Source organism: Balaenoptera physalus, assembly GCF_965194825.1.
Source record: "Balaenoptera physalus genome assembly, chromosome: 15".
NCBI classification, from domain to species: domain Eukaryota; kingdom Metazoa; phylum Chordata; class Mammalia; order Artiodactyla; family Balaenopteridae; genus Balaenoptera; species Balaenoptera physalus.
The window spans coordinates 56,480,712-56,506,454 of NC_138894.1; the positions used below are offsets into that span (position 1 = coordinate 56,480,712).

At 35.7% G+C, this 25,743-nt stretch overlaps 1 protein-coding gene across 27 annotated transcripts in view; it reads left to right on the plus strand.

The window, feature by feature from the left end:
- Nucleotides 1-25,743, plus strand: part of NRXN1 (neurexin 1) — a 1,120,109-nt gene that overhangs the window by 1,068,487 nt on the left and 25,879 nt on the right. For 15 of the 27 annotated variants that reach the window (XM_082427614.1, XM_082427611.1, XM_082427634.1 and 12 more), the window contains one exon: nt 25,133-25,220. In XM_082427614.1, coding sequence (XP_082283740.1) covers nt 25,133-25,220 — 88 coding nt within the window. The remainder of the gene's footprint in view (nt 1-25,132; nt 25,221-25,743) is intronic. The other 12 variants (XM_082427616.1, XM_082427619.1, XM_082427621.1 and 9 more) reach the window with 1 other exon arrangement.

Genomic DNA, 25,743 nt, shown 5'->3' on the forward strand with positions numbered 1-25,743 from the left:
AGCTCTCTTAATCATTTGGTTGGTGGACCTTGTGTATGGAGAGAATTTCCATTTTCCAAAGGAAATTTAGCCATGTTGCATGTCTCTTTTGACTGCCTCTTGAACCTTGGCTTGACAAGGAATTATGACCTAGATAAAGTGAATGAAAACCTTTACCTTTAATATCCTGAGATACATTTAGGATAATTTATTCAAATCATTTATATTGATTTTCCCAGAGTTAACGAATGAGACCAATTTCTTATACTTTCTCCAGTCCTTTTCTTCCAGTGCCCTGTTCTTAGAAATTAAAGAGTCCACTAAGCAGCAAAATTCTCCCCACTTGGCAAATTCCCTCTAACGTTTTTAGAAAGAAATAGTGCCCACAGACAGATCTTTGGATAGACATTTATGTTTTGGAGGGTTGACTGGTGTTCATTAAGCAAGATAACCCAGTGTTAAAGAATAAATATTTTCACTGACTTTGCACAGTCAAGTTGCCTAATATGCTGAGTGCCACGTTCTCCTTCTGTAGAATGAAACTAGAAGAGCCCTGAAGTGGTATTAAATGTCTGGTCACAGTAGCATTTGGGGTCAACTGCCAAGCAAATTTCTCACCAAGACATTAACCAGGAAATGCTTACATATTTACGAAGTAATTAGTGATGTAGCATTGCATATTAAGGATGTTTTGGGTAGTTATGATGAAATGTTACTGTCTGTGTGCGTTCCATATGCTCCTTTAATTTACAAAATGTGCTCATTCCACAGCATCTGGGTGCATTTATAAACTACAAGCGCAATCAATTAACTATATGATGGATGCGGTAGGCAGATTGCTAATTGATGGGAAAAGCCCTTTTAGCTTATACTTTGTAGTTTTCAAATGGGAAAATAAAGTATGTAGCCAAGAACTTTCAGTCTTTGCCTATATTAAATTTAAATGTTTCAAGAACTAAGCTTACACTCTGCCCATTTGGAAAATAACCCATTTGAAACAAGATTTTGCTGTGTCAAAATTAGTGCTCTTAATTCCGGTGTTATAAGCACCAGCAAGATATAGGTGAACAGAGTTAGTGGATATTTAATTATACTTAGACCAAGTGGTGCCTTTTATTAATTCAGTCTTCTTTTTCACTTCCCATTTCCTCTACTCCCAGTACTTTATTCCTCTGCTGCTTTACCTGTCTATGGACTCAAATGCCATTTGTTCCAGACCTCTATTACTAAACAGAAACAATAAACTATATATAAATTCAGCAGAATATAATGACACCAAGTTCTGCTCATACATTTTTGTGTATATTTAGGCTTTGAATGTCATTGATTTCTATTAAGGTTACCATATTGACCCAGAAAGATTGATTTTATTTTCTGCTATCTTATTTACATTTACTTGATAGTTGATACTTGAATCTCCTGAAGGCTCCCTTCCCTCATTACTCTAGCACAGAGAATGGAGCCAAGCACAACATATCTAGTAGATAGGCAATTTCCAGTATACAGAATAACTGGGGAGAATCACAGACAGATATAAACCCATGGGTATCTCTAGTGTCTCACAGAAAATTAAGACAGCATATAAGTCTAAACTAAATAATAACCATGAAAAAGCAAAAATATATGAGAGAGATTTTCTAGTTTTGTGTCATAAATTATGTGTGATTATCACTACACACTTTCATTTTCCCCTCAAATTTTCACCCTCATTTGAATTCACTTGATTATGCGTTGGAAACTGAGAACTATTTCCCCCGCAAAAATCAATTATACATTTTTGTTTTCATTGTTGTGAAAAAAAATATTTATATATATATATATATATATATATATATATATATATATGGGGAGAGAGAGAGAGAGAGAGAGACTGCAGATTAAGCCACAATTTAATTGTTTTCCTGATAGCAAAAAAGGCTCAAAAAAGTTTTCTTACTATTTTCCCATGACTAAATGCAATGTCTTTTGCTATAAAGGCTTCAGGCTTCATTACCTTAGGTATTGCTTAGTTTAAAAGACAAAAACTTCATATAATGATGGGAATGACTTGAATATTATTTAGGGGACCAAAAGAAATCAGTCTCTGAAAGACATCAGTCCTGGAGTCTGTATGCTCTCATGTTTGTTTCCACGACTTTTTTATTTAAACATGACAGGTTTGGTAGGGCTACAATCTTGACTGTAAGCATATTTGAGACCAAAAATGTAACTACATAACCTCACAGCCTAGATTTATTAGTAAATTCATAGATGATATGGGGGTTTAGTGGTGTGGGCAAATGCCTTCATCTGTCCAACCTCTTCACATTTTTCAAATTAAAAACTCTACTACAGCTTCAAAGACAATGCCGTCCCAATCAATCTTCCATTGAAATGAATTTTCTTATAATTAAAAACTATTTATTATATATACAAAATATAGATTACATATATAAATACTATGTATGTATATGACTAAGACTACCTTTATGACTTCAGAACACTCTATTTTATTGTCAAATCAAAAAGTTTGCATAGAATTCTGATATTTTTTTTGAAGCTCCTTATTTTGGAGTTGCATAGATATAGCCCCAGGCATCAATTCTCAATGACCCATGTGTGAACTATCTACATAATGGATTATCTTGCATGACCAGATGTGTTCTCTAGACCACTTAACCTCCCATGGGCTGAAAAATCATTGTGTTCCATCATGTGCCATGACTTCTCTCAATTAGCACGGTTAGATTTGAGTGAATCACCTATCCATTGGGTTTGTAGTAGGACTACAATATTTTCAGAGTTGAATGTGGTGTGTGTATGAATATGTGTGTCTGCATAAAACACTGCTAAATATTTAGCTGCTACATAATAGTTTACATAGAAAAACTAGAAATTTCAGGGTAATAGCTACTCTTGGGTTTGCCAAGAGTTTTCTTAAGCCTTCAAGAAGTATACCATCTCTTTCCAGAATGTTGAAAATTATAATATATAAGCATGTATCTCAGTGTTTTTTTGGTACATTTAATAGTTAAGATCTGTTAAAATATCTACTGATTGATAGATCAGTAGATGCTTGATGTCATGGGTGACTCAAAGGAAAATAAGACACTTGCTGTTAAAAGTCCAGCTGAGGAGAAAGGACAAACACATATAAAACTAGAGAGGTATTGAAGGCTGAATAATTTCACCCTATAGTCTCAATTAATGAACACGTTTTTGCTGAGCATCTATTACACACTTCATGGTAGCTTAGAGAAAGGAGAGTTCAATAAGGGCTAAGTAGATGCTCTGATGTTTTTCTGCTGTATGTTCTCTGAATTTGTTTGAGCAGCCCTAGTTATCCAGTTATAAAGTAAAAGGTAACACAAAATCAGGACAAATCAGGTGGGCTACACATCCTGTAACACCAATACCAGCCTCTGAAGTGGTGTTTAGGGCACTGAGGGTATTGGAATATGAAGCAAGATCCCAAGTAGCTTGTCTCAAAATCAGTCAATGTGGTTGCTTCCTGTTCTACATGTTCTCAGGACAACATATTGATTTCTTAAACCAGTTTTCATGCTCTATGAATGATAAAAGTAATACAAAATGTGTACAACTGTTTTTAGTTAAAAATCACCTGCATATTTAGTTTGTATTTATTTTCTTTATTTGTTAAAATTAACCATTGTTGCTAAATGTTTTCCCTTAAAAAATAAGAAATTGTTTTCTTTTTATTGATGGGATGACTTGAAATATTGAGTCACTTTTCCAAGAGTAAATAAGACACTTTGGAGTAAATATAACTATCTCAGGCCACTAAGGTATAAATAAGTGTATTTGTAAATTACTCCAGCAATAATTTTCAATATGCCTGACTCTACTTCTTTCTCTATCTTTGATTCTATTTTCTTTTTGAAGGGCACCCATCAAAAAGAAAATAGAACATGGGAGGATATAGGCAGGAAACAAAGGTCTGGCCTGAAGTGGAACAATTTTGAATAAGTGATAATTATGTAAATAGTCTACTCATGTTACTGAACTACTATTGTTTCCTCAGTAAGTAGTTTAAAATATAGTGAATAATTATGGGAAACTTCATGAACCATTCATTAGAATTGATTGAAATAATACCTAGGTATAAAATATCAAACTGAATAGTTTTTGATTATTTTTCAAAATCTCAAGCTAGAGACAGTAAGCTCAGGTCACTGTTTAGAGGCATCTGTGCAACAAGGTTTTCTGAGATTCCTGACTTTCTAGTTTTCCAAAGAGCCAGTGAGATTTCAGTTGCAACAGATGTTGTCATTTTAAACAGAAGACTACTGACACAATAACAAAATAAATACTGACTTTAACCTCTCTCTCTCTACCTAGCTATTCCCTAAATGATGCATCAACTCTTTTAATTCTTTAGGAAGAGGTATGAGGGTTTAAAATGATGAGATGAAGTAGAAACGTATATTCTTGGTTTATTTGAAAGTCTACCATGTAAGATCATTTCTAAAGATGCCATTCAAATGAGGATAATACATGTTTTATGTCTGTAAATATTACAAAAGTGGGGAATTCATAGGTTACTTTTTATGGTTGTAGTTGTATTTTTTCCTTTATGAACATATCTGTATCTGTTTTAAAAGAAAATTATTTTATAAATACCAGTTTTCCCAACTTATATGTAATACATAGGATTTGATCAGATCAGTATGATTCTTTTATTTTTTAGTTTTTAAATAAATGTTTTAATTTGAAATAATTTAAATATATAGAAATGTTACAAACCTATTAAAGAGAGTTCACTCTCATCCAGCTTCCCCTAATGTTAACATCTTATATAAGCATTGTACTTATGTCAAAGTTAAGAAATTAGCATTCAGTATGCCCTTTGAGAAATGATTTGCTTTTAGAATTTTTGTGTCATAGATGCCACTGAGTGACATCAAACTACTTTTGGAAATTTTCAGCATCACTTGGTTTGATTCCCACAAGTACCTAAGAGAATTCCTCCCACTGGGCTACCCCAAATTTCTACTAGGAAACATTCAGTCAAGTATATTAGGAGGACAAACAATTGTTTTTTTCTTCCCACCCTTATCAATGTTGGTTTTATTTTGAAGTTGGTCACAGACTCTCTTTTCCTTTCTCTGTTTCCTTGGGAAATTTTACCATTCTCAGCATAGAAAACTCTCCTAAATTTTAGACTTGTCCTTACAACTGCCCCAATTCACCTCAAGTTCAAAATGTCCCATTGTGTATAGGTTATTTTTTGGAGTTTATATAATTGTAAAACATTTTATTTTAATAGATTTATATAAAGACATTATAATAGAGAAAGTTTTACTGCTACTGGTGTGGTGAAAACCAACTACTTAAATTTCTGCTGCTTGACTTCCCCATTTGTAAGGTGAGGGGTTTGCAGCTCTAATACTTTATGATTTCAGAGTGTGAATAAATGTGAATTTCCTTTAAAAGAAAAAGTTTTTAAAGAAAAGTGGTCTTAAAACATAGACTGCTTTTCATTTTGTTGAGTCGTCTCCCCTGACTTTTTAGATGAATCTGCATCTGAGATTTTCTTATGAAATTTTCATTTTGAAACTAGTGGGAGAATAATTCCAGTCATGGCTAGCATTAATTGGAGGGAAATCTCCTTTTTCTTCCATAGTGAAGAATACAGAGACTTATTAGCATTCTATGGGCAAGGCTGGTAAATTCCACATAATTAACGGTTTGGAATCCTAAAAACTAACAATAGGAAATGCTACAGAAGGAACAACATCTTTTCATTTTGACATCATCTTGACAAATGAGGGAAAATCTGCAGTGTATGCATCACAAAAACAAGCAAAATTCTGTGAAGACAAGGGAAAAGTGGCCCCATGCTCCCTGTTTTCTCCCTGTGTTCCAAAACCTTCACCTTTGCTAACAGACCCTGAAATTATTTCAAATCTATTTTTCATACAGTGAATACCAAAAGAGCTAAATTATTCATTGTAAGTGAAAATATTTATTACCATGTGTCAAGAAACTCTGATTCCCTTTCTGGTGTTCCTAATAAGAACCCTGTGGTGTAAAATTATGTGCTGAATCTACTAAATAATTACCCATGTGAATGCTGTACCTACCATGTGTATTTTTAGGCTTTGTATGGTTAAATATTTCATAAAGTGCTGCATACTCCGGACTAAAAGTCCTTCGTCCCCAAATCAGTTTCAAATTCTTCTCTAAGAAACAAGGTACAATGAGACTTCTAATGAAAGTGGTAAGGAAAGAGGTAACATAAGCAATCAACAGCACAGTCTGAGAAAAATTCTCATCACCAATAAAGATTTATGAAAAATAAATTTAATCACTGCCAGATGAGATCCTCAGAGAACAAGACTTTGTAAGCATTTTTCTATAAATGTGAAAAAGAAACTGGGTCTGTATTGAGAACAAAAGGTTAGATGTGTAGGACAAATTGTTTTTATGAATGTTCATAATTTAGCTGTAAAAACTAATATAGCTTGTGAGTGTCTATAGTAATTTGAAATATTTAGCAGGGAAATATTCGTAGACACAAGGAAATGAAATTAGAACTTTGACATTTACAGTTTTAAGACTTAATACATGGAAGGTGCAGTGATTGCATTTTTAATTTTTTTTCTTCTATTTCTTATCAGCATCTAAACCTAGACAGGATTTGGTGAATGCTCTGGGAAACCAGCATTTTGGAGTACAAATTGATATGTACAGTAGAGGCTTAGCTTTTAATGTAGTCTTATAATGATAGATTTGACTTCTAGAACACAGTTAGCTTGAAACACTTCAACTTTAAAGCATTACCTGGACCCTGCAAAGCTTAAGATGCATTGTGGCACTGTGGCCCTAGGGAGAGCAAAGAGGGGCAAAGTGTTAGGTGATAGCCTCACACTTTCACCAGCTCTTTTCATTATGGCCACATGAAGTAAAGGCCTGGATTCTGTTACAGCAGCTTTGACACATGTTTACCACCCTTAGTATCTTTCTTGGCTCATTACCTATTATGTATTTTATTCTTTTATTGGTTGTGTCCACTGAGAAGAAAAAGCACAACATGAGAACTGTGAGTTTCGGTTTTATTTGGGGGCTTACTGAGGGCTATAGCCTGGAGATGGCCTCTCAGATAGCTACGAGAAATTACTCCAAAGAGGTAGGCAAGGAAGCCAGTATATGTGTGAGTTTGGCAAGGGGGTATATGCAATCAAGCATACATCTCAGTAGAAGGTTGCTGCTCGTCATGAGGAATAGATATCTCAGTTCATGGTTTTCATGATTTTCTATTTATGGGAAGATGCAAGAATCTGGATTCATAAAATTTTCTCCTGAAAATATATAAATATCTGAAGGCCTGTCCTGCCAGTTTTCCCAGAGCACAGAGTGCCTTATTCCTGATCTCTGCCCTAAATTATTTTCCAGGTGTACCACAGGTCAGCAACTTCAGTGGCTAATGACTCAATTCTTGTAGAACCAGGGAGTGAGTGACATTCCTTAGTTGGCAAGAGTAGTTCTACCATTTTAAATTTATGGTAACTGGTAGAATTAACTCTGGGAAAAGTATGCATGGGTTCTAAAAGGATTTCATCAGGTAACTCACCATTCTTTGCCTTTTTTAATTAAAGTGACTGAGAAACTGCCTCTATGTGTTTTACTTTGTATTGTTTGGTGAAAGATGTGCAAGGACAGGAAAATCCTCTGCTAGGCTCTTTTCTGTTCTGTGTCTTAAGCTTTGCTGTTTAAGAGGAGTGTAGTCTTTGCTGCCACAAGAGAGCTAAATCCTAAAGATACAGTTTAGTTGGCTAGTCCTGGCGCAGAGGTGATTTGATAGATTGACTTACTTTGACTTGTACATTTTATAATGCTTCTTTTCTTTCAAATCCCTTTCTAGAATTTTGAAACCCAAGACCTGTTTTATATCTCACTGGGTGAGACATTAGTCCTACTTTTCTAAGTCTGAAGTACCTCTATCATTGGTCTCATCTGTAAAATGGGCTGAGGGTCCCCCACCACTCTCCAAACATAGGTGAGGGAAGCCTTTTCTTACCTTTTCTCTTTCCTTCCGCTCACTCTTTTCTTTATAGTTTCCCGCTTTCTTTGACTCTTTTCTACTTTACCTCTAACAGAAGTCTGCTACAGGCATCTATTTTGCTTTCTTTTGCCCCATTGGTGAAACTTAAGAATCAAACTTTGACCAACATATAGGTACAAAATTGCTAAGACACTAGCCATGATTTTTAGACCTCAGGGAGGTCAGGAGAGTCCACTGGATTCTATGACATTGAAAGGAATTATATTGAGCACAACCTAATTCTTAGATGAATAGGATTCTACAGGGTTTTAGGAATAGAAAGTAAGATTACTCATCATAGGAGAAGTTAATTGAACAGAAACTGTAGAGTCCTCAGAATATAAATATTAGGAATTCAATTTTTAGTAACTCCCTGACACTTCCTTTAGAATTGTGTTGGTTTTGTTTTGTTTTATTTGTATTTTGTTTTAATTTTCTCTTTTAAATCAAAGGCATGTTGTTGAAATTTTTAGTTATTTGGTATCTTAATCCATAGGGTTCAGTATTCAAGAATAAATAACAGAAGGGCTGGCAAAAATGGTGTCACTAGTAACAACCTGTCACATAACAATTTCCTCACTTCGAATCATGGAAAAATAGTCAATATCCTAACTACCTTTAAACCACTAATTGTTTTAGGTAAAAATTATCACGTTTAGCTGAAAAGGGGATTGTTTGGAACCAATAAATTTCACTTCATTGATAAAGCCTCAGGCCCTGTATATTGGCATTTATCTTTGACAGTCAACAAGCCATTTCACGAAATCAAAGATTGTTATATTTATGTATGCATGCATGTATTAGATACTTATATATTTTTAAAAAAATTTTGGAAATAATTATAGATTCACAGATAGCTGCAAAGAAAGATATGGGAGGTCCCCTGCACCCTTTATCCAACTTCCCCCCATGTTAACATCTTATATAACTATAGTTCAATATCAAAACCAGAATGTAAATCATAGAGCTTATTCAGATTTTGCCAGTTATACATGCATTTATTGTGTGTGTCTGTGTGTGTCTGTGTAGTTCTATGCAATTTTATCACATGTATAGCTTCATATAATCACCACCAAAATCAAGAGGCTTATCTGTACCACAAGATTCTCTTGTGTTACCCTTGATTATTATATTTTAAAGGGACCTGAGGGGTCATCTACTCTAACCTACTTATAATGGAATGGGGAGTGATTTGCCACAGGTCAATGGGTTAGATAATGACTGAACTCCTAGTCGAATTTCAGAATGCTATGTCCTATCCTAGACCAGTTTCAGGCATCCCATCTTACATTCTCAATTTTATAAAGCAGACAGTTGTTCTACAAGTTGGAAGATAAAAGAACTGAAGCAAACACAAGTTTCAAAGTAAATGTGTTCATCACAATTCTAGACTTTTTAAAAAATCTGATATTCTAATTCTATTACTGGATGCATAATGGGTTAAAGGAACATTAACCGTCAATGTAAGCATTAGATTGATATTTCAGACAAAGCATGTATATGTTGGAAGTAGTCTGTGTTGCTTCATAGGGACTCAACATGGTTGTAAGAGGGAGCAGGTAGGTAGTAAAGGATCCCAGAGATTTAGCTACAAATTGTGTAATTCATACTCTCCACCCAAAGAATTGAATGTCTTCTCCCTTCCATTCACACACAAATGCCCCAGATAATTTAACAATTCTTTTCCCTTTCCAGTTTACCCTTTAATTTCATTACCTCTTATAAAACTGTTGTAGTGAGGCTTAGGGGGGGATTTGGGAATTAGGGGTCACAGGATGTGATTTGACCCACATACCTGTTCCATATCCACTTTGGAACCATTTTAGATGCTACTCACTTTGGGAATGAATCTGGTTATAGAGGAGTAGGATAGAAATTATTTGGAAAGAGTGTAGGACCAAAGACTTTTCTACTATATCAGCATCATAGAAACTAGAGATGTAAAAGACCCATTAGCTGATTTGCCCTATTTCCATGGAAATTGCTGCGAATGTTTTTTCAGAGACCTAATGTATTTTTGTTTAAAATAAATGGGAACTCAATGTAGATTCTTGTTAGAGCTTGAAACTGCTGATTGTTGTGTTTTCTGGGTTGTTTTTCTTTTTAGATCTACTTGACAGTTTGCATAGCTAATTATTGTGTTCTCATTTGTTTAATTCCAGCACTGCTGTAGGCTTTTTAGAATGGGGGAGCACTACTGTAGTTTTAAAGTATGTCAACTAGCTGTTAAATCAAGGAGTGTAAGGGACAGAGAGAATGATTGTGTGTGTGTGTGTGTGTGTGTGTGTGTGTGTGTGTTTTGGAAGATGGGTCAAAGTTATAGCAGCAAAGTGAATTTTAAATAACTGCCAGGCTTTGGTAGCTAATAACAGTTTTGTGAAGGTTTTGTCAGTAACTGAATGCAGGACATAGCAGGGTCCCTTGTCTCATTTCATGTAGGGCACTTTGTATCATCATGGATCATTTGCTGCAAATGATCTAAAGAACATATACTCTTAGAAAACTAAAGAACATATACTCTTAGAAATCCATTTTTTTTTTTTTTGCTGGTGAGTGAATTTTTTTATTATTGGCTTAATTTTCGTAGTGCAAATTTAGATGGAAAAAGCCTTGAAATTTGAAGAGAATTTGTTAAGAATTATTTCTTATATCAAATAGATAACTTTAAAACTTTCCAATTTTAGTGTTCTGTAGGTTCCATTTATGGGAGGAAAGTGTTTTTGTCAAGAATCACTGCTTTTATTGGCAATGAATCATGAGTTCCTTGTGAGGGTTTTGGAATTTAGAAGCATCAACTGAACCATTTAAGAGCAATTAAGATAGTGATGGTTCAAATGAGATAAAATTACTTCCTTTGTATGTCTTTTTGTTGTTGGTGGTGGTGGTGTCGCTTTCTGGGAGTAGGGGCATTTGATTTAATGACTAGAATTACACATTTTAATCTTCTTTCCTGCATATAGGATGGGACCTTTTTAAAAAGATCCTCCACATTTCATTAGACTGAAAGTTTGCTTTAACTGACCATCCCTAAATAATTATCATGCTTCTTTAAGGATACATCCATTTTGAATGAGGACATTAATTTGAAATTCAGTAGAAAAATTTTATAGCTATTTCATATTGGGAGTGCAACTCTTTGTTTGTAACAATGGCAAAAATGATTATTGTTGAATTTATGTATACAGCTTCCCTTAGAGCAGCCAAACTGGTGAGATTGACTAGCTAAGAGTAGATAATGAATGACTAGATCTCCACATTTGCATAGATAGATAGAGAGATAGAGAGATAGATAGATAGATAGGTAGAATTTTGTAGTTTCTGATTGCTATAAGCAACAGAGACAGTTATTTCTAAACCTTTCAAGACACGATGAATGGCAAACATTGTGTGCCTAGTAATTTGAACCTCCACGTATGAACTCGGTTGAATGCTTGAGAGCTAAGATGAAACTCATACACATTCTTGCAAGCCATTGCCATGGCAACATACTTAAAATTTCCAAGGTCTGTCTCCCTCGAGTTTGCACCTGCAGTTACCTTATTGTGAAACAAAAAGAAGGCTTTCCAACTTGAAAATGCTTTGGAATGGTTGGGAGTATGTTTTGAAATAAAGTGAAGTTTAAAAGTTGAAAACCAAAATAGAACATTCAGGGAGAAAGCACATTTGCATTCTTCATGCAATATTTAGTTTTTTTCCCCTCCTACTTCACAGTATTATTCTAGGCAAGGGCAAATGTGGATAGTCAACCTATTGTGGTTATTAGGATGTTGGGTTTTGCCCACTTTAACAACAAATGTGCTGCCTCCCAGTAGGCTAGAGGTAACACACGTGTGTGTCTTATATAATAACGAAGGTGAGAAGAGCTAAGATTTATTTAGTGTTTATTATGCACCAGGTTGACGAAAAATTAATCGGTCAAAAATGATTTAAGAAGAAATGGAAATTTTTATTTGAGCCAAATTTGAGGATTATAACCCGGGAAGAGCATCTCAGAAAGCTCTGAGAACTGTCCCATTGGTTAGAAATCAAGGCACCATTATATGATTTTTTTGAGACAGGGCTGTACATCAAATGATGTATTGATGACAGTTTACATAATTCAGATCTAAGCGTCATCGTGGTGGGTCATGTGACCCCTTAGAAGATCAAGAAGGAATGCCATCTTTTAAGGAGTTGTCGTGTTGCTGCTAGGAGAATGTTGCTGGTTATGGTTGAGCAGGTATTTTTGCTCACGTGGGAGGTTTGGTCGATGCATAATGCAGATACACAAAGCACAGTGTGGGGAGAGAGGAGGCCAAAGGGCAGAGAAGATTTTTTGTTTAAATTTCTCTTGTCTTGCCATAAAAATATAACTTTTATTTCACAACCAGGAATAGTGCTAAATACTTCATTGATCATGATTATCTTAATTCTTACAACTACACTGCCAAGATTGGTACTGCATCCTTCCCATTTTATAAATGAGAGGTTAAGTAGGTCACCCAAGTTCTAATAACTCCAGATTTAAATTTGGGTCTAAGTCTAATATCCATGCACAGAGTCACTGGGGAGCAGTACTAGCATTCCTCAATTTCTCAAGTGAAAAGCTGGTCGTGGGAAACCAGAAAAGGGGCTACCAGATCTCTCTCTCTACTCAGGATACACTGAGTGAATCACTCACTCTGGATAAATGTAGTTGAACCCTTGCATGTCAGCATCAGGTTCTACCTTTAAGTACAAGCCAGCGTACCCCCACTCCATCTTTTCAGGAAGCAAGGAGGTCAAAGATAATAAGGCAGCCACTTTCCTTACTACATTGCTCATCTCCCTCCCTGCAAACTCAGAAGAACACCAAGGAAGCTTGGCTTCTATTTGACTAAATGTTAGAAAATAGAGATTCAGGTATTTGGAGTCTAGTTCCAGTCGAGTTTCTTGGAATTAATGAAGAAAAGCCTATTTGAGAATTATCATAGTAAAAATATTACTGGGTGCTAACTTACCAATAAATGCACTACCTTCAAAAGGAACTTTGCATTTTGAGGAAACTAACAAGTCTTGTGTATTTTAAGCCATGAGCCTTGACTCTGAAGCACCTGGGCTGTTTTGTTTGAGAGGCTCTGTGACCCTGTTTCTAAGATAGTTAGAGAACATTGGTTATCTGATTGTCTAGATTTCCAGCTCAAAGCAGATATGAAGGAGCAAGTTATAAAACAGAAACGGGCCTCTATAAAGCCTGACAGTGATAGACAAAAGAGAAAAACTAATAAGAGTGCACATCAACTCAAAAGTAGAAGAGTAGTTTGAGGACCTGTGGAGCAGGGCAGGGATACTATTCTCTTTGGCATCTGAGGTCACTGCTATGTCGCAGGTAGCACTGATGCTCATAACAGCGTTACGAAACCATCAAGAGAAGCTTGTCTTTCAGTTTACGTGATGACACTTAAATGATTCCAAAAGTTCTCATAATGACAAGTGACATTTTTTGGTGAATAGAAGGCTTAATTCTTGTTCTTAATCAGCAGGCATTCCAGTAATGAGGATGAAGAGAAGGTTAAGGGATTGCAGAGGTGTGTGGGGGAGGAAAAGGGCTCCTCCAGGTGGAGAGGCATGATAGCAACTTTCGAGGAAACACATCAGAATTGAGAGGAACTGATTGTAAATGCAAGGCGGAAGAGAGAAAAGCTATCCAAAAGACGACACGGTTAATCACTCGAAGATCTCAGGGAAGAGTTTAGACACAGATGCCATCTGATGAAGTGTGCACGAAAAGGCAGACTCTCTCATGAGGCTCCCAGTCCTCAGTAGAAGACAGTTAACAAACGTCTCCTTCAGCATCTGAATGTGCATTCTTCAGGTGGTCCTTAGTGGGCTTTGCAGGAGCTACTGAGTGATCACCAGTCTGGCAGCTCCAGGGGACGTCAGAAGGCCACATTCCCTGGGATTTTTCAAAGGGCTTGCTTAAAGTTTTCAATAAAACCTAGGGAAGAATTGAAAAAGACAAATCATGTTTGAGAAACTTGGGAAAAGTGACAAATTAATCCTGCCTCTCTTTTTTGTCTTCCCTACACCCAAATATGAAACTGAAGGAGTTGGGTGCCAACTGGATGGAGGGCCAGGAGACCACAATCTATTCCTGAGCTGGACACTGTCGGTGCAGTGATATGATACTGCACTCCTGACTGTGCCAACTTAGCGTTTCCCTCTCTTTACTAGAAGGGAACTGGAACAAATAACTCAAGTTTCCAAACTCTGAAAACAGTAGGATTTGATAAATGCTTGGTTACATCACGCAGCTAGGGAGAAGAGAAGAGAAGCCCCTTGGCTTTTCAATGCACTGGTAGTTATGATGTTTTTTGCGGTGTTTTAAAAAGAGCTCTGATTTCAAATATGTAATTTACTCTGTTTATAGGATGTTTAAATAGAAGTGTGAATTGAAGCCAGGAAATTATACTTCCTTTGTGAAGGGAATGTCTGTGTCTGAAGAGCACAGAAATCCAGGGCTAGGATAAACTTCTCTTCCCATGTTGCAAGGAGAGCAAAGTGAGAATGTGTACAGAGCCAGCTGTGTCTACATAGTAAATACTCTCGACAACGTCTTCTAAGTGCCAGCCATTGTGTTAGACAGTGTGCCTATCTAGCCCTAGAGAATTTCATCCTCATAAAAATTCAAAATAGGTGTAAATAACTTCATTTTTACATAGGAAGAAACCTAGAGAAGCTAGATAATTTGCCCAACATCAACAGCTAATAAGTGGCAGAGCTGAGATTTCAGCTCAGTCTATCTAGCTCTAATACCCATGCTCCTTCTATGGTCAGGGGTAAAGAGAGGATTTTCTGCTCATAGATGGCCTCCATTTGTCATACACCTGAAGTTCTCCAAGCAATTCAAGGGAGGGAAGTCTGGTTCCATATTATATTCCTCTTCTGTATAACCCCTTATTAATCAAAAGTATTCAATAAATGATTGTGAATGGATGAATGAATTAATGAATGAGTGAATGCATGGAAGAATCAATAAAAAGATACAAATTTCATGAGTGTGTTCTGTCCTGCACTTAAGTCTTGGTCTGAATTTGATGGCTGGTCTCAGCCAGTCCTTATCTTCATGCAATTTATTTCAGGAAGAAGATAAAAGTTTCATCCTGTAGTTAGATTTTGAAGGAAAGCATTATAAAGGCATAGTTTCCTTATAAACCAATGAAAGTATTTACAAGTAAGACTATGGCAGTAGAATTCAGGGGAGACTGGAAGAGTTGGGGGTATATCATACAGGAAAAAAAACCCAGAATGGCAGTCAACTATTTTTTTCTTTTTCTCCGTCCTTTCTCTGAGGCAGGCTATATCTTATTGCTTTCTCAACGGACAGGGATGCTTCATAAAAGCAGGCAGACCAACTTATTGCAAGACATTTTTAGCTTTTCCTTCCTTCTAGCTTTGAGTCATTCTCTCTTTGCAGTTAAAGATAATGTCACTTTTTGCTATTTCTCTACCATAAATTTCCAGCCATGAGATATAATGTAAAAACCAGTTACAAAGTTTCATTGTCACTTCTAGAGATGTTAGAAGGCAGATAAAATCTTTGAAAAAGTGTGATTTTTGCCACAATTCTCATCTCCCACTCTTAGGAGTTGTACTCCTGGAAAATAATCTATACTTGCTCACTCTTATTTTGAGATTTAAAGAGCTGTTATAAATGGGCAATTGTGGCAAACATACACCTAGATGTAGTGAACTTAGGATGACCATCAGGAATAAGATTATTTGAAATGATTCTACCAATGCAAGTGTCATGTATAATATATCTTCTATTTTTTAAGTCAAGATGAATCCTTCACTCAACTTTATTAATTCTATTTTCACAATCATACTTATTTTCATCAAGTGCTTTTATTGAAATTACAGATACTTAAAGAAGATAAGCCAGGTTTTAGAGCCTGATAGCATTTTTTTCTATCTTTATTGACATATAATTGACAAATTTAAATTGTTTAAGGTTGATGTTTTGATACACACATACATTGTGAAATAATCAGCACAATCAATGGCGATGACATTTTAAATCAACTCTGTTGAACTGTGATAGATGTGATAGATGTTCGAGGGCTATAAAACACAGACATAAGTTCTGTCCCACAGAAATACATGAAATAAAACATACACCTACGCAGTTCCCAAACTTTTAGATTTAATTTAGATATAATTTGGAAAGGCACACACCTCTACTGTTCTAATGCACTAAGAAAATATCGCTCAGTGTCTTACGAGAGTTAATTCGCGTATTATTAATCCATATAGGGAACACGACCATGGGCAATGTTTTGTTATAACTACAAATACAACCACTATAATAAGAAGCATTGTGCTGCATGGCTCACACCTAGAATCAGCCTCCTCTTCTTCTCCTTCTTCTCCTTCTCTCTGTCTGTTTCTCTGTCTGTCTGTCTGTCTCTCTCTCCTTTAATTAGCAGTGTTTGCTACGTGATCTCTTTTTTCTTATTTTCTGTTCATTTAAATGCTCTAGATATAACAGGGCATGATTTAGAGTAAACTCTCGATGAGGGCATAAAATAAATCAAGTTGTCACAATCTTCCAAGTCCCAGGAAAGTGAATAAGGAGGAGAATTTTGAGAGAACTCCAGTAGCCCTGCATCTGTGCAGTAACTCTCCCGGAGCGCTGACATGGAGAAGAGGGAATCACAGTGCCAGACGTGGATTGGCACTGCCCATCTTGTAGGTTACCAGTGAGACTGAAACATGGGCACTCAATAAGCAATGCTGAAGTGAATCATATCCTGATGTAAAAGAGATCTTCCCAAGAATAGCAACATTTATGTGAGGGGCCAGTTGGAGTGAGGGATACAGATCCTATTCAACTGAGGGGACAGGAGGATTTCAAGACATAAAAATGAAATATATTCAGTTGAGTGGATATTTGGCTGCCCTCTTTAGGCACTCCCCAGAACTGTTCTTCATATTGTCATGTGAGGAACAAAAATAATTCTGTATTAGTTGTAATAATAACATATAAACATTGCTGTGTGAGAACTTTCATATTTACAGAGTGCTTTCACACATATCAAAATGGATCCCCATAATATCCCTATGAGATAGAGAAGTTATTTTGTCATATACAAATGATTATATATATACATTTAGTCACATATATAGTATATATATATACATGCATAGTATATATATTTGCCTATATAGTATATATATTCTTATGTACTGTTGAGAACACAGAAATCATTTCAAGATGATACATATTACTTATGAGATCCAGATTGAGACTTGATATATATTTTCCATTATTGATCAGCATGCAGCAAATTAAACTGAAGTGGTTCAACCGTACAACATTCCAAATATGTATTAAGGAACCAAAGTACTCAACATAAGGAGTGAAATAGTCAGATATGAAAGCTTGGAGTTCCAGTTTAACTATAACCAGCAAGGATGGGATCTCTTAGTGCATGAACAAAATAACATTATAACATTTAAGCGAGATCACATTTACTCTCAATCACTCCTCGATAGAAACACTCATAGAGGTGCTGCTCAGATATTGGCAAGATATTGGTATAGAACCTTGCATATATTCAACAAATGGGTCCAAAAAAAAATCAGGAAACCAACTGTCTGTCAACCTCATCAACATCATTTCCAACCACATCCCTAATTCTTGTTGAACCAGACTCCAAGCGTTGTGTGGGATGGAAGTTCTCACATATCTCCAAGTTAAAGCTCTATCAAGGGGACATTGGTCATGGTCCTGCCCAGTAGAAAAGAAGTGTTTGGGATAACTAGCTGCCTGTGGCTCCTTGTGATCAATGAATGCATGTCTAGACTGTACCTGGAGAAACCACAGTATTATTAATTAATGGTCACCTCCACTTAACTTATCCCCAAGGTGTATTAAGATAATTTGACAAAACCCTAATGATGGTTGTGTGAGAGAGACAAAGCTGAATATCTCATTAGCACTTACGTCGTGAAAACAGAAGTTAATAAGAGAGACCTTGGAAGTTTTCATCAGTGCATTAATGAGAAGAGAGACAAAAGAGTTCATTGAGTTAATTTTGTAGCCAGCGTGGCCTGCAGTGTTCTAAGTCAAGGGGAAAAATAGGAAAAGATTCAATAATCTACATTTTCTTTCTGTCCCCAAGAATTTAGTTATGCATTTATGTGCAGAGATGAGAGACAAGATGTTTAAGGTCTTTAAAAAAAATAAGTTACGAAAAGATTACCACACGTAAATAAAGAACTTTCTGGGTTTACTCCATTTCAAAGTAACTGCAGTTCTGTCAATATTTGAATTTTTGTAACTGGAGTAAAAAATTAAACTCTAACATTCATTTTGTTCCATTTTTAGTGCAACTTAATGTGTTGCCATATCAAGTGGTAGAACAGCTGTGGATATGTCTCCTGATATCTGTGTGTGTTTTCTTCATGATAATTTTAGTGGTTACTTATCTAAAAGCCAATACTCTCCTTTGCCACCTTTTAACTTATTTTAAATTTATTTCATTGTGTATCTTTATAATCACATGAAATCCTTTAAAGAACAAAATGGTTTGGGATGGATGGATAGATGAATGGGAGGATGGCTGGGTGAGTGATGGATGGATGGATAGAAGTCACCCGGGATGAGAGACAATCACAATCTACTGGAGGTCGGGATAATCTCATAGCTTTGCCATTAATTAGCAGTATAATTGTGGTCAAACAAAAACACTTAAATTTCTAGCTTCAGTTTCCTGATGTGTAAAATGAAGAGCTTAGACTAATGATCACTAGGGTCTGGCTCAGTACAAGAAGATATATGACTGCTTGACTAAAGCATGATTCCGTTTCCTAACATGTTAGATGCCAACAATGAAAGCTTGGATTTTGGAGGCATGTTGTTGAAACTATCCATCGTTGGCATTTTACAATAATAAAATGTTTTGGCCTCATTACCAATAAGGATTTTCAGTTCAACCTGTGTGACTAATTAGTCCATTCAGTCACAATAGTTAGACTAAAGATTCATATTGACACAGCTAGAAGCCTAGATTAGCATTGTAAACATCTGTCAGTATTTATTTAATTTGGAAATGGCCAAACCCATTTCAGAAAGGGCTTTGTTCAAAAACAAAACAAACAGAGAGGGAGCACGTTCAATCACATGCATATTCTAGTTTCCCTTTCAGCATCTCCACATCACTACCAGCATTCTTTGGAGGTCTTACACTCCCAAATTCTAACTCATGAGAATCCAAGAGAATAGATATTCCAAATCCTCCCTGAAAATTTAAACTTCACTTTAACTTTTTCTTTGGCCAGCTCTCCTATTTGCTTTGGCTAAAAATGGAAATGCAGTATGAGCATAGAGGTCATTTAGTAGCTCAAAGAAAGATAAGAATTTATCTTTTTTTAAAAAAGATAAATTTAATTTCAAGCTTCCTGACACCAGGTTTTTATTTTGCAGGTTTACTCTTTTGCATAACTTTGCAAAAATATGTTTTTGTTTCATTAAGCAGGAATTCAGTTCATTTCTTTCTCTCATAATTTCATTTTTCTGTGGCATTATTTCCATATCCCTATCTTCCCCTTAGAGTTTTTCCTGTTAGGATGACCACTATCAAATGCATATGAAAATGCATGTTAGAATGAGTAAGATATTTGTGTCCTCTTTACATGGTGAGTTTTTCTATCCAACTCACTTGCACTGTTCTGAAACCATTGCATACATTTTAAACAGTTAGGAAAATTCTGAAGAAAATTGAATGGCTTTCAAGTCTGTCTATTTCCAAGCAGACAGCTGATTTCTGGTCACTTTTTGTAATAACCTAAGGCATCAACTGAGGAAAAAAAACGTTAAAGAAATGTGAAAGCTGGCCGTTTTCAGGGATATTTCAGTTTTGCCCTAAATATTCATGAATGCCACTGTTCAAACATTCAAATTGGGTAAATGAGTATACAAATGGGTATTTTTTTGAGCAGGCACTTAACTGTAACACTCAGAATAATAGCACCTCCACCTGCATTCTGCGTAAGTGTGTCGTTGGTGAATATTTAATGAAGTAGTAGATATGGGACCACTGTTAAATTTAAATCAAAATAAGCTATTAGAATTGATTTTGTTATTTGTATTAATGAGTGATTTGTTCTTCTGCTTTAGAATAGAATGGGCACAATAAGTTATTTGCAGGTAGGAATCACGATTTGTGCCTTGTTAGGTAGTGACCATATTTTGTGCCCACCAGAAAATGCTATGGATAGATGAGTGACTAATTTGTTGGTGACTAATTGATCTTCATATTCTTTGTTACTCATGTGCTGGAGCTAAAATTCATCCTTCATGTATTGGATCTCAGTTTTTTATTTTTATTTTTATTAGATTAGTGAGCATGGGACTGATATCTTTATGTGGCATCTGCAACTCAGAGAAACAAATGACAAATAAGAACGAAAAGCTTCACTGAGACAATGGAAACTACCATAGAATCTATGCAAAGTCTCTAAATTCCTTCTACATTTTTAATAGGATTAACTAAAATTACCAATTTGACATATTTGTTTAGTGATTTGATTTGATCAAATTGACCCACTGTCTGGGAATTCTATATATGTATTACAATTGGGTTATTTTTTTTGCAGTTTTTCCTTTTGGTGAAAATTGTGACTTCCCTACCTCCTAGAAACTTCTTGCCCCATAGGTTATCAGTGCAATGGTTCAGACCCAGCTTGAGGAATTCGTGTCACTAATTGTGAATCCTGGTATTTTTTTTTTTTTTTCAAGAAAACACATCAGGCAATAAATCTGATAAGGAAGACTATCAGATTCAGTGCTGAAAGGCAGACGTCAATGTTCTCTCTCTTCCAGAGCAGCTTCACTTAGACAAAAGTATCAGAACAAGTGTCCGTCAATTAGCCAAACATATCACATGTCAGCTAGCACCATACTCAGTCCATCAGTTGTCTCAAGCAGCTCAGTATAAATGTCCATCACAGCAGTGAGAGATTAGGCTAAATACTGTTACACAAGTGACCGCCATTGCTTGAGACAATTATTTTTTTTACATTGTATTTGGATGTAGAGCTGGATAGACTGTTGCTGTTTAGAAACAAAGTTTCAATCGAAATTTTAGAGTAAATCAAGAATTTCTTTGTGGGCATCAGATTCATAATGGACATCCTTTTGCACAGTTGGAATATGTTCTTTTTCTCACAAAGCAGATTTGTCCTGGTAGAGTTTTCTTGTGGGTCTTTTCATCAGAATTTACCAGTCTTCAGCAAAGCTGTTTACCATGAGGAATAAGGTCTAGGAATTCTAGTCTTAGCAAGGATATAATATTACAGACTAAGTTTATCTATCCTCTCATCATGTCTTTTTAGCACACAGATATGCAATTGTGCTATATTCAAAAAAGTCAATGTGCAGCAAATTCTACCATTAAAGGTGGTGGTGGGGAAAAAGGCTCTCTGTAGAACAAAAATATAAAGAACAAAAATACATCAGTGTTTCTTTACTTTCTAACCCACCAAGTGGTCTCTGCCTAATAACCCTGGACATTAAAAAAACTGGTCTAACTTCTTACTGTACATTAAGAACATCCTTTCTCCCCCGTTCTGATTAAATTTTCCTACCCTATACAGGTTGGTGTTTATCCATATAACATGTGAATTAAGTTTCAGTGCCTTTATTTCCTGAATTGTGTGCAAATCATTTTTTTCCCCTAAAGGTAAGGAGACCTAAGCAGTTTCAGTAGACATTCTGAACAAGAACAGGTGTTTGCCATGAAAATGTCCAGACCACTCTGAATTAGGGAAGATCAGCATGCACTTTGACCTGTGAGTGGTTGAATGCAGTTAGGGACCCTTATCTAAATGGACGGTTATGTAAAGCTAATGCTTTTGCTCGATCACTATTCTGTCTCCTTCAGCAGGTTGTCTCTTTTCTGAAAAAGGTTATAAACATCAGGGAAAAGTATACTGAAGAATAGAATTGATTAATGTAACATATTTGAGTTTCTTCAACAGCATGTCATAGGGAGGCAGTTCCAAACACAGTGAATTAAATTTAAATTACACAGCTTTGGCTAGAAAATTGTTTCGTTAATTTAGCCTCTGAAATGAAGTGAAATTTGATTTTTCTTCCTATACTTGAGCCACTTCTTGATTTTTCATACAGTGATGATTTCTATCAAGGCATTTTTTCACAAGGCTATTGCTGGATTTTAATTTCTGAGAGAAAAATATGAAAAAAATGTGTATTCATTTTATCAGGAAAAGTGCATTAAAAACCAAAATATAGTTGTACAATAGGGTCGAATTTGTACAGTGATATTTTTCCTACTGTAAAAGGCTATAGGAGGTATTGTTTATTGTATGACATCTTTTGTTATTTTAGGTACTGTGTTTTGTGAAAGATAACACTGAGAACATTCTAACACTTTCTGTTTGCTGTGGAATTGTTCGGAAAGGCTGTTGAATTTAAAAATTAGGTCCACTTTTAAAACAAAATTTAACTTTGCAGCCTAAATAACTTAGTCTGCATGAAACACTACACTGAGTTACACATTTCTAGTCCATGAATTTCTTTTAGGAAGCAACCTTTATTATTTATATTCGATGTTTGACTTCTAATTCAGAATTTGAACCTAGGCAGCAAAAGATGGAAACTTAGTTCAACAAAGTACCCATAGAGCTACTGTATTTTGATATAAAAGCTAACATGAGATCTAAAGTTGAGAATAATTCACATGTACAACTTCCAGTTTCATGTCTAAAATTATATTATTTATAAATATAGTGCAAAAATATTAAATTGGTGTTCCATTCGTGAAACAACAGTAATGTTGGTAGTATCACAACTTTTATAAATATTTAAAAGGTGGTCCTATACTAGGTACTTTTCATGTTCTAAGTTAATCTTTACCACAACAGTGACTATGCTCTCCATTTTTTTCAGATGAGAAAAACAAGGTACAGAACAGTTTTGAAGCTTTTAGAGCAGAGTTTCTCAACTTCTGCGCTATTGTCATTTGGGTCAGATCACTCTTTGCTGTGGGAAGGCTGTCACGGACGTTTTAGGATTTTTTAGCAGTATCCGTGGTGTCCACTCTTTAGACGCCAATAGTAGCTCACCCACTCCCACCTCAACCCAGCTGAGACAAGTAAAATGTCTCCAGACATTGCCAGATGTCTTCCCAGGTGGAGGAGGGGAGAGGGGACAACATCACTGCCAGGGTGAGAAGAACTAGATTAAAGAATTTATCCACATCCTCCTCCCCACCTCCACCAAGAACAAAAATTCCTCAAGGAAAATGAGAAATTCTCTTGTAACCATGAAATTAACTTTAAAAAATATCCCCTGTGGTTTTCAAACAAAGGTAGCTTTCCACTTGAAGTTGGCTTTTAAAAAACAGATTATCAGCTCTGGGGCGAGTTGGAACAATTGACCTGCCAGACCTCATAATCCAATAACTTGTTATTATCAAGTCAGTTTGGATGTTATCCTGCAAGATGTGCTCGTGCCAGAAGGAGCATGTATTCTTGCCTTTTAAAGCTCACTGTAATGAACGATACCTACGTGACCATCACACCAATTGCTAGTGGCTATCACTGGCGTTAACAGTTACAATTCCAGGAAAACTGGTATTTGAACTTCTTTTAAAATGGCAGCAGCAAAATAAATGAATTCAGTCTCCCAACTGTGTTAGAGGAATTAAGAGCAGAATAACATGAAACCATCTCAAAATACTATTAAATGCTTGCATTTATTTAAAGTTATATTGTGAAGCACTAGCATCTGGACAAATTCTTTATTCTTGATTAATTAAAGACCTTGTACTTGAAACACTTGTGAGCCTAATTTTGCCACAAACGTGCATCATCCCTTGTCTCCACTTTTCAAAATAATGCAATTCTCTTAACATTTTATATATTTATACTTTACCCTCTGACTATTAGACACTCCCTTAATAAAAGTATATCATATCATATATCTGAGTTTTCTTTAATTTAAGACCTTTATTATTGTAATTCTACTTTTCAATAAGGACTTCATCAGTGTGGCAGTTCTGAGTATCATCTAAACAATTATAATCTCCTTAATCCTTAGCCGATGTAATGAGATATTTTCCTTCTTGTACCTTGAATTCTCTCTGTATTACCTTAGCATTAGCCAAATCTGATGCAAACCTTCACAGTTTCCATGCAATATCTGTGCTGAGTTTATTGCTGCTTATAAGCGGTAGTAAAGAACAACCTTTGATGCTTGTAAATGTGTTGATTATGTGACTAACTGCTAGGTTTTACACACTCTGCTTTTTATTACAGTGACGGTTATCTTCTTTGCTGTAAGTGCAATGAAGCAACTAGAATGTCAAAAAGAAAACTGTCACCTCTATCCTATTTGCTGTAAAATATCATCCCCCCAATACACTCTTCATTTATTCTAAAACCTTAATGATGGAAAGGACAATGGGGAAACAATACCTGCTATCTGAATATTACAAAGATGAGAACTTTGTAATAAGCGTGAAAGCTCAACACAAATTTTAAAAAATACCTTCAATGGACTATATTTGCTTCCCTTTTTGCATCAGTGAAAGATATTCTCTGTTTAATCTGTGTTTCCTAATAAAGACAAGCTATATCTCAAAGATACATCAAATTCTACCTGGTCATGAATATAAAAGGTTGTATAGTTGTTCTGCTTTTAGGAAGCCAAGCACAAGTACTGCATAAAGCCTACTGATGCAAACCTTGTAGCACTCCAGGGCTGTAATAAATTTCAAATCATCTGTTTCTGCCAGGCTGTTTTAAACCTCTGTCTGCTCCTGTGTGCAGCTTCCCTGTGTAGTTAAAAGGATGGGTATCTACAAGTTGGCTACCACCGTTTCCATATCCTCATGTAAAATAAGCTAGAATCAAGTTTTCACACATATGCCAATTCTTCTATGAGGGATCCAAAATAAGTTGAAGAATGTAAGCTCTGTGTCCTCAGGAAGGGAAATAATTGAATTTGGTTTCTCGATCTGTCAGGTAAACACAAGTGGTGTTTTACTAGTCCATGAGACAAAGATGAAAAGATCTGTTAGGTCCCTTTAAATTAATCTACTGACTGTGATTCTTTTACAGACCACAGATGACATCCTTGTGGCCTCAGCAGAGTGTCCCAGCGATGACGAGGACATTGACCCCTGTGAGCCGAGCTCAGGTGGGTTAGGTTAGTCGACTTTTTTTCTTACTTTCTTTGCTTTACTGTAAATCTTTGTTGCATGCTATAGTCCCTAGAAGATCTTTGCATTTATGTCTAGAAGTCCACCCTATGAAAAAATGCCTCATTGTGAGATAAGAGCTCTTACTTTTTACGTGGGTACATTTCCCCACATTTATTGAAAACAATAATTTTTAAAACAAAACCCACCAAGATTATGTATTCCAGAAAAAGCAGTGGGGGACAGCACACAAGGCTGGTACCTTACTGTTCACATTCCATTAGCTCATGATATAATTTTCAGTATAACCATATACGGGGATCTTTCTTGGGTCACCCATAATAAAAGTAAGAAGTTTAAAAATTGCATTGCATTTTGGAAAATTATTTGACCTTTCTACTGACAAAAAGTCCCCACCCCTCACTCTGCCAGCAAATTATCTTAAGTGATAAATTTCTGAATTTCAGAAGTGACAGTATTATGGCAATAGTAAAACAAACAGCAGGTACAGTCAGTCCTTGATTCATTTAA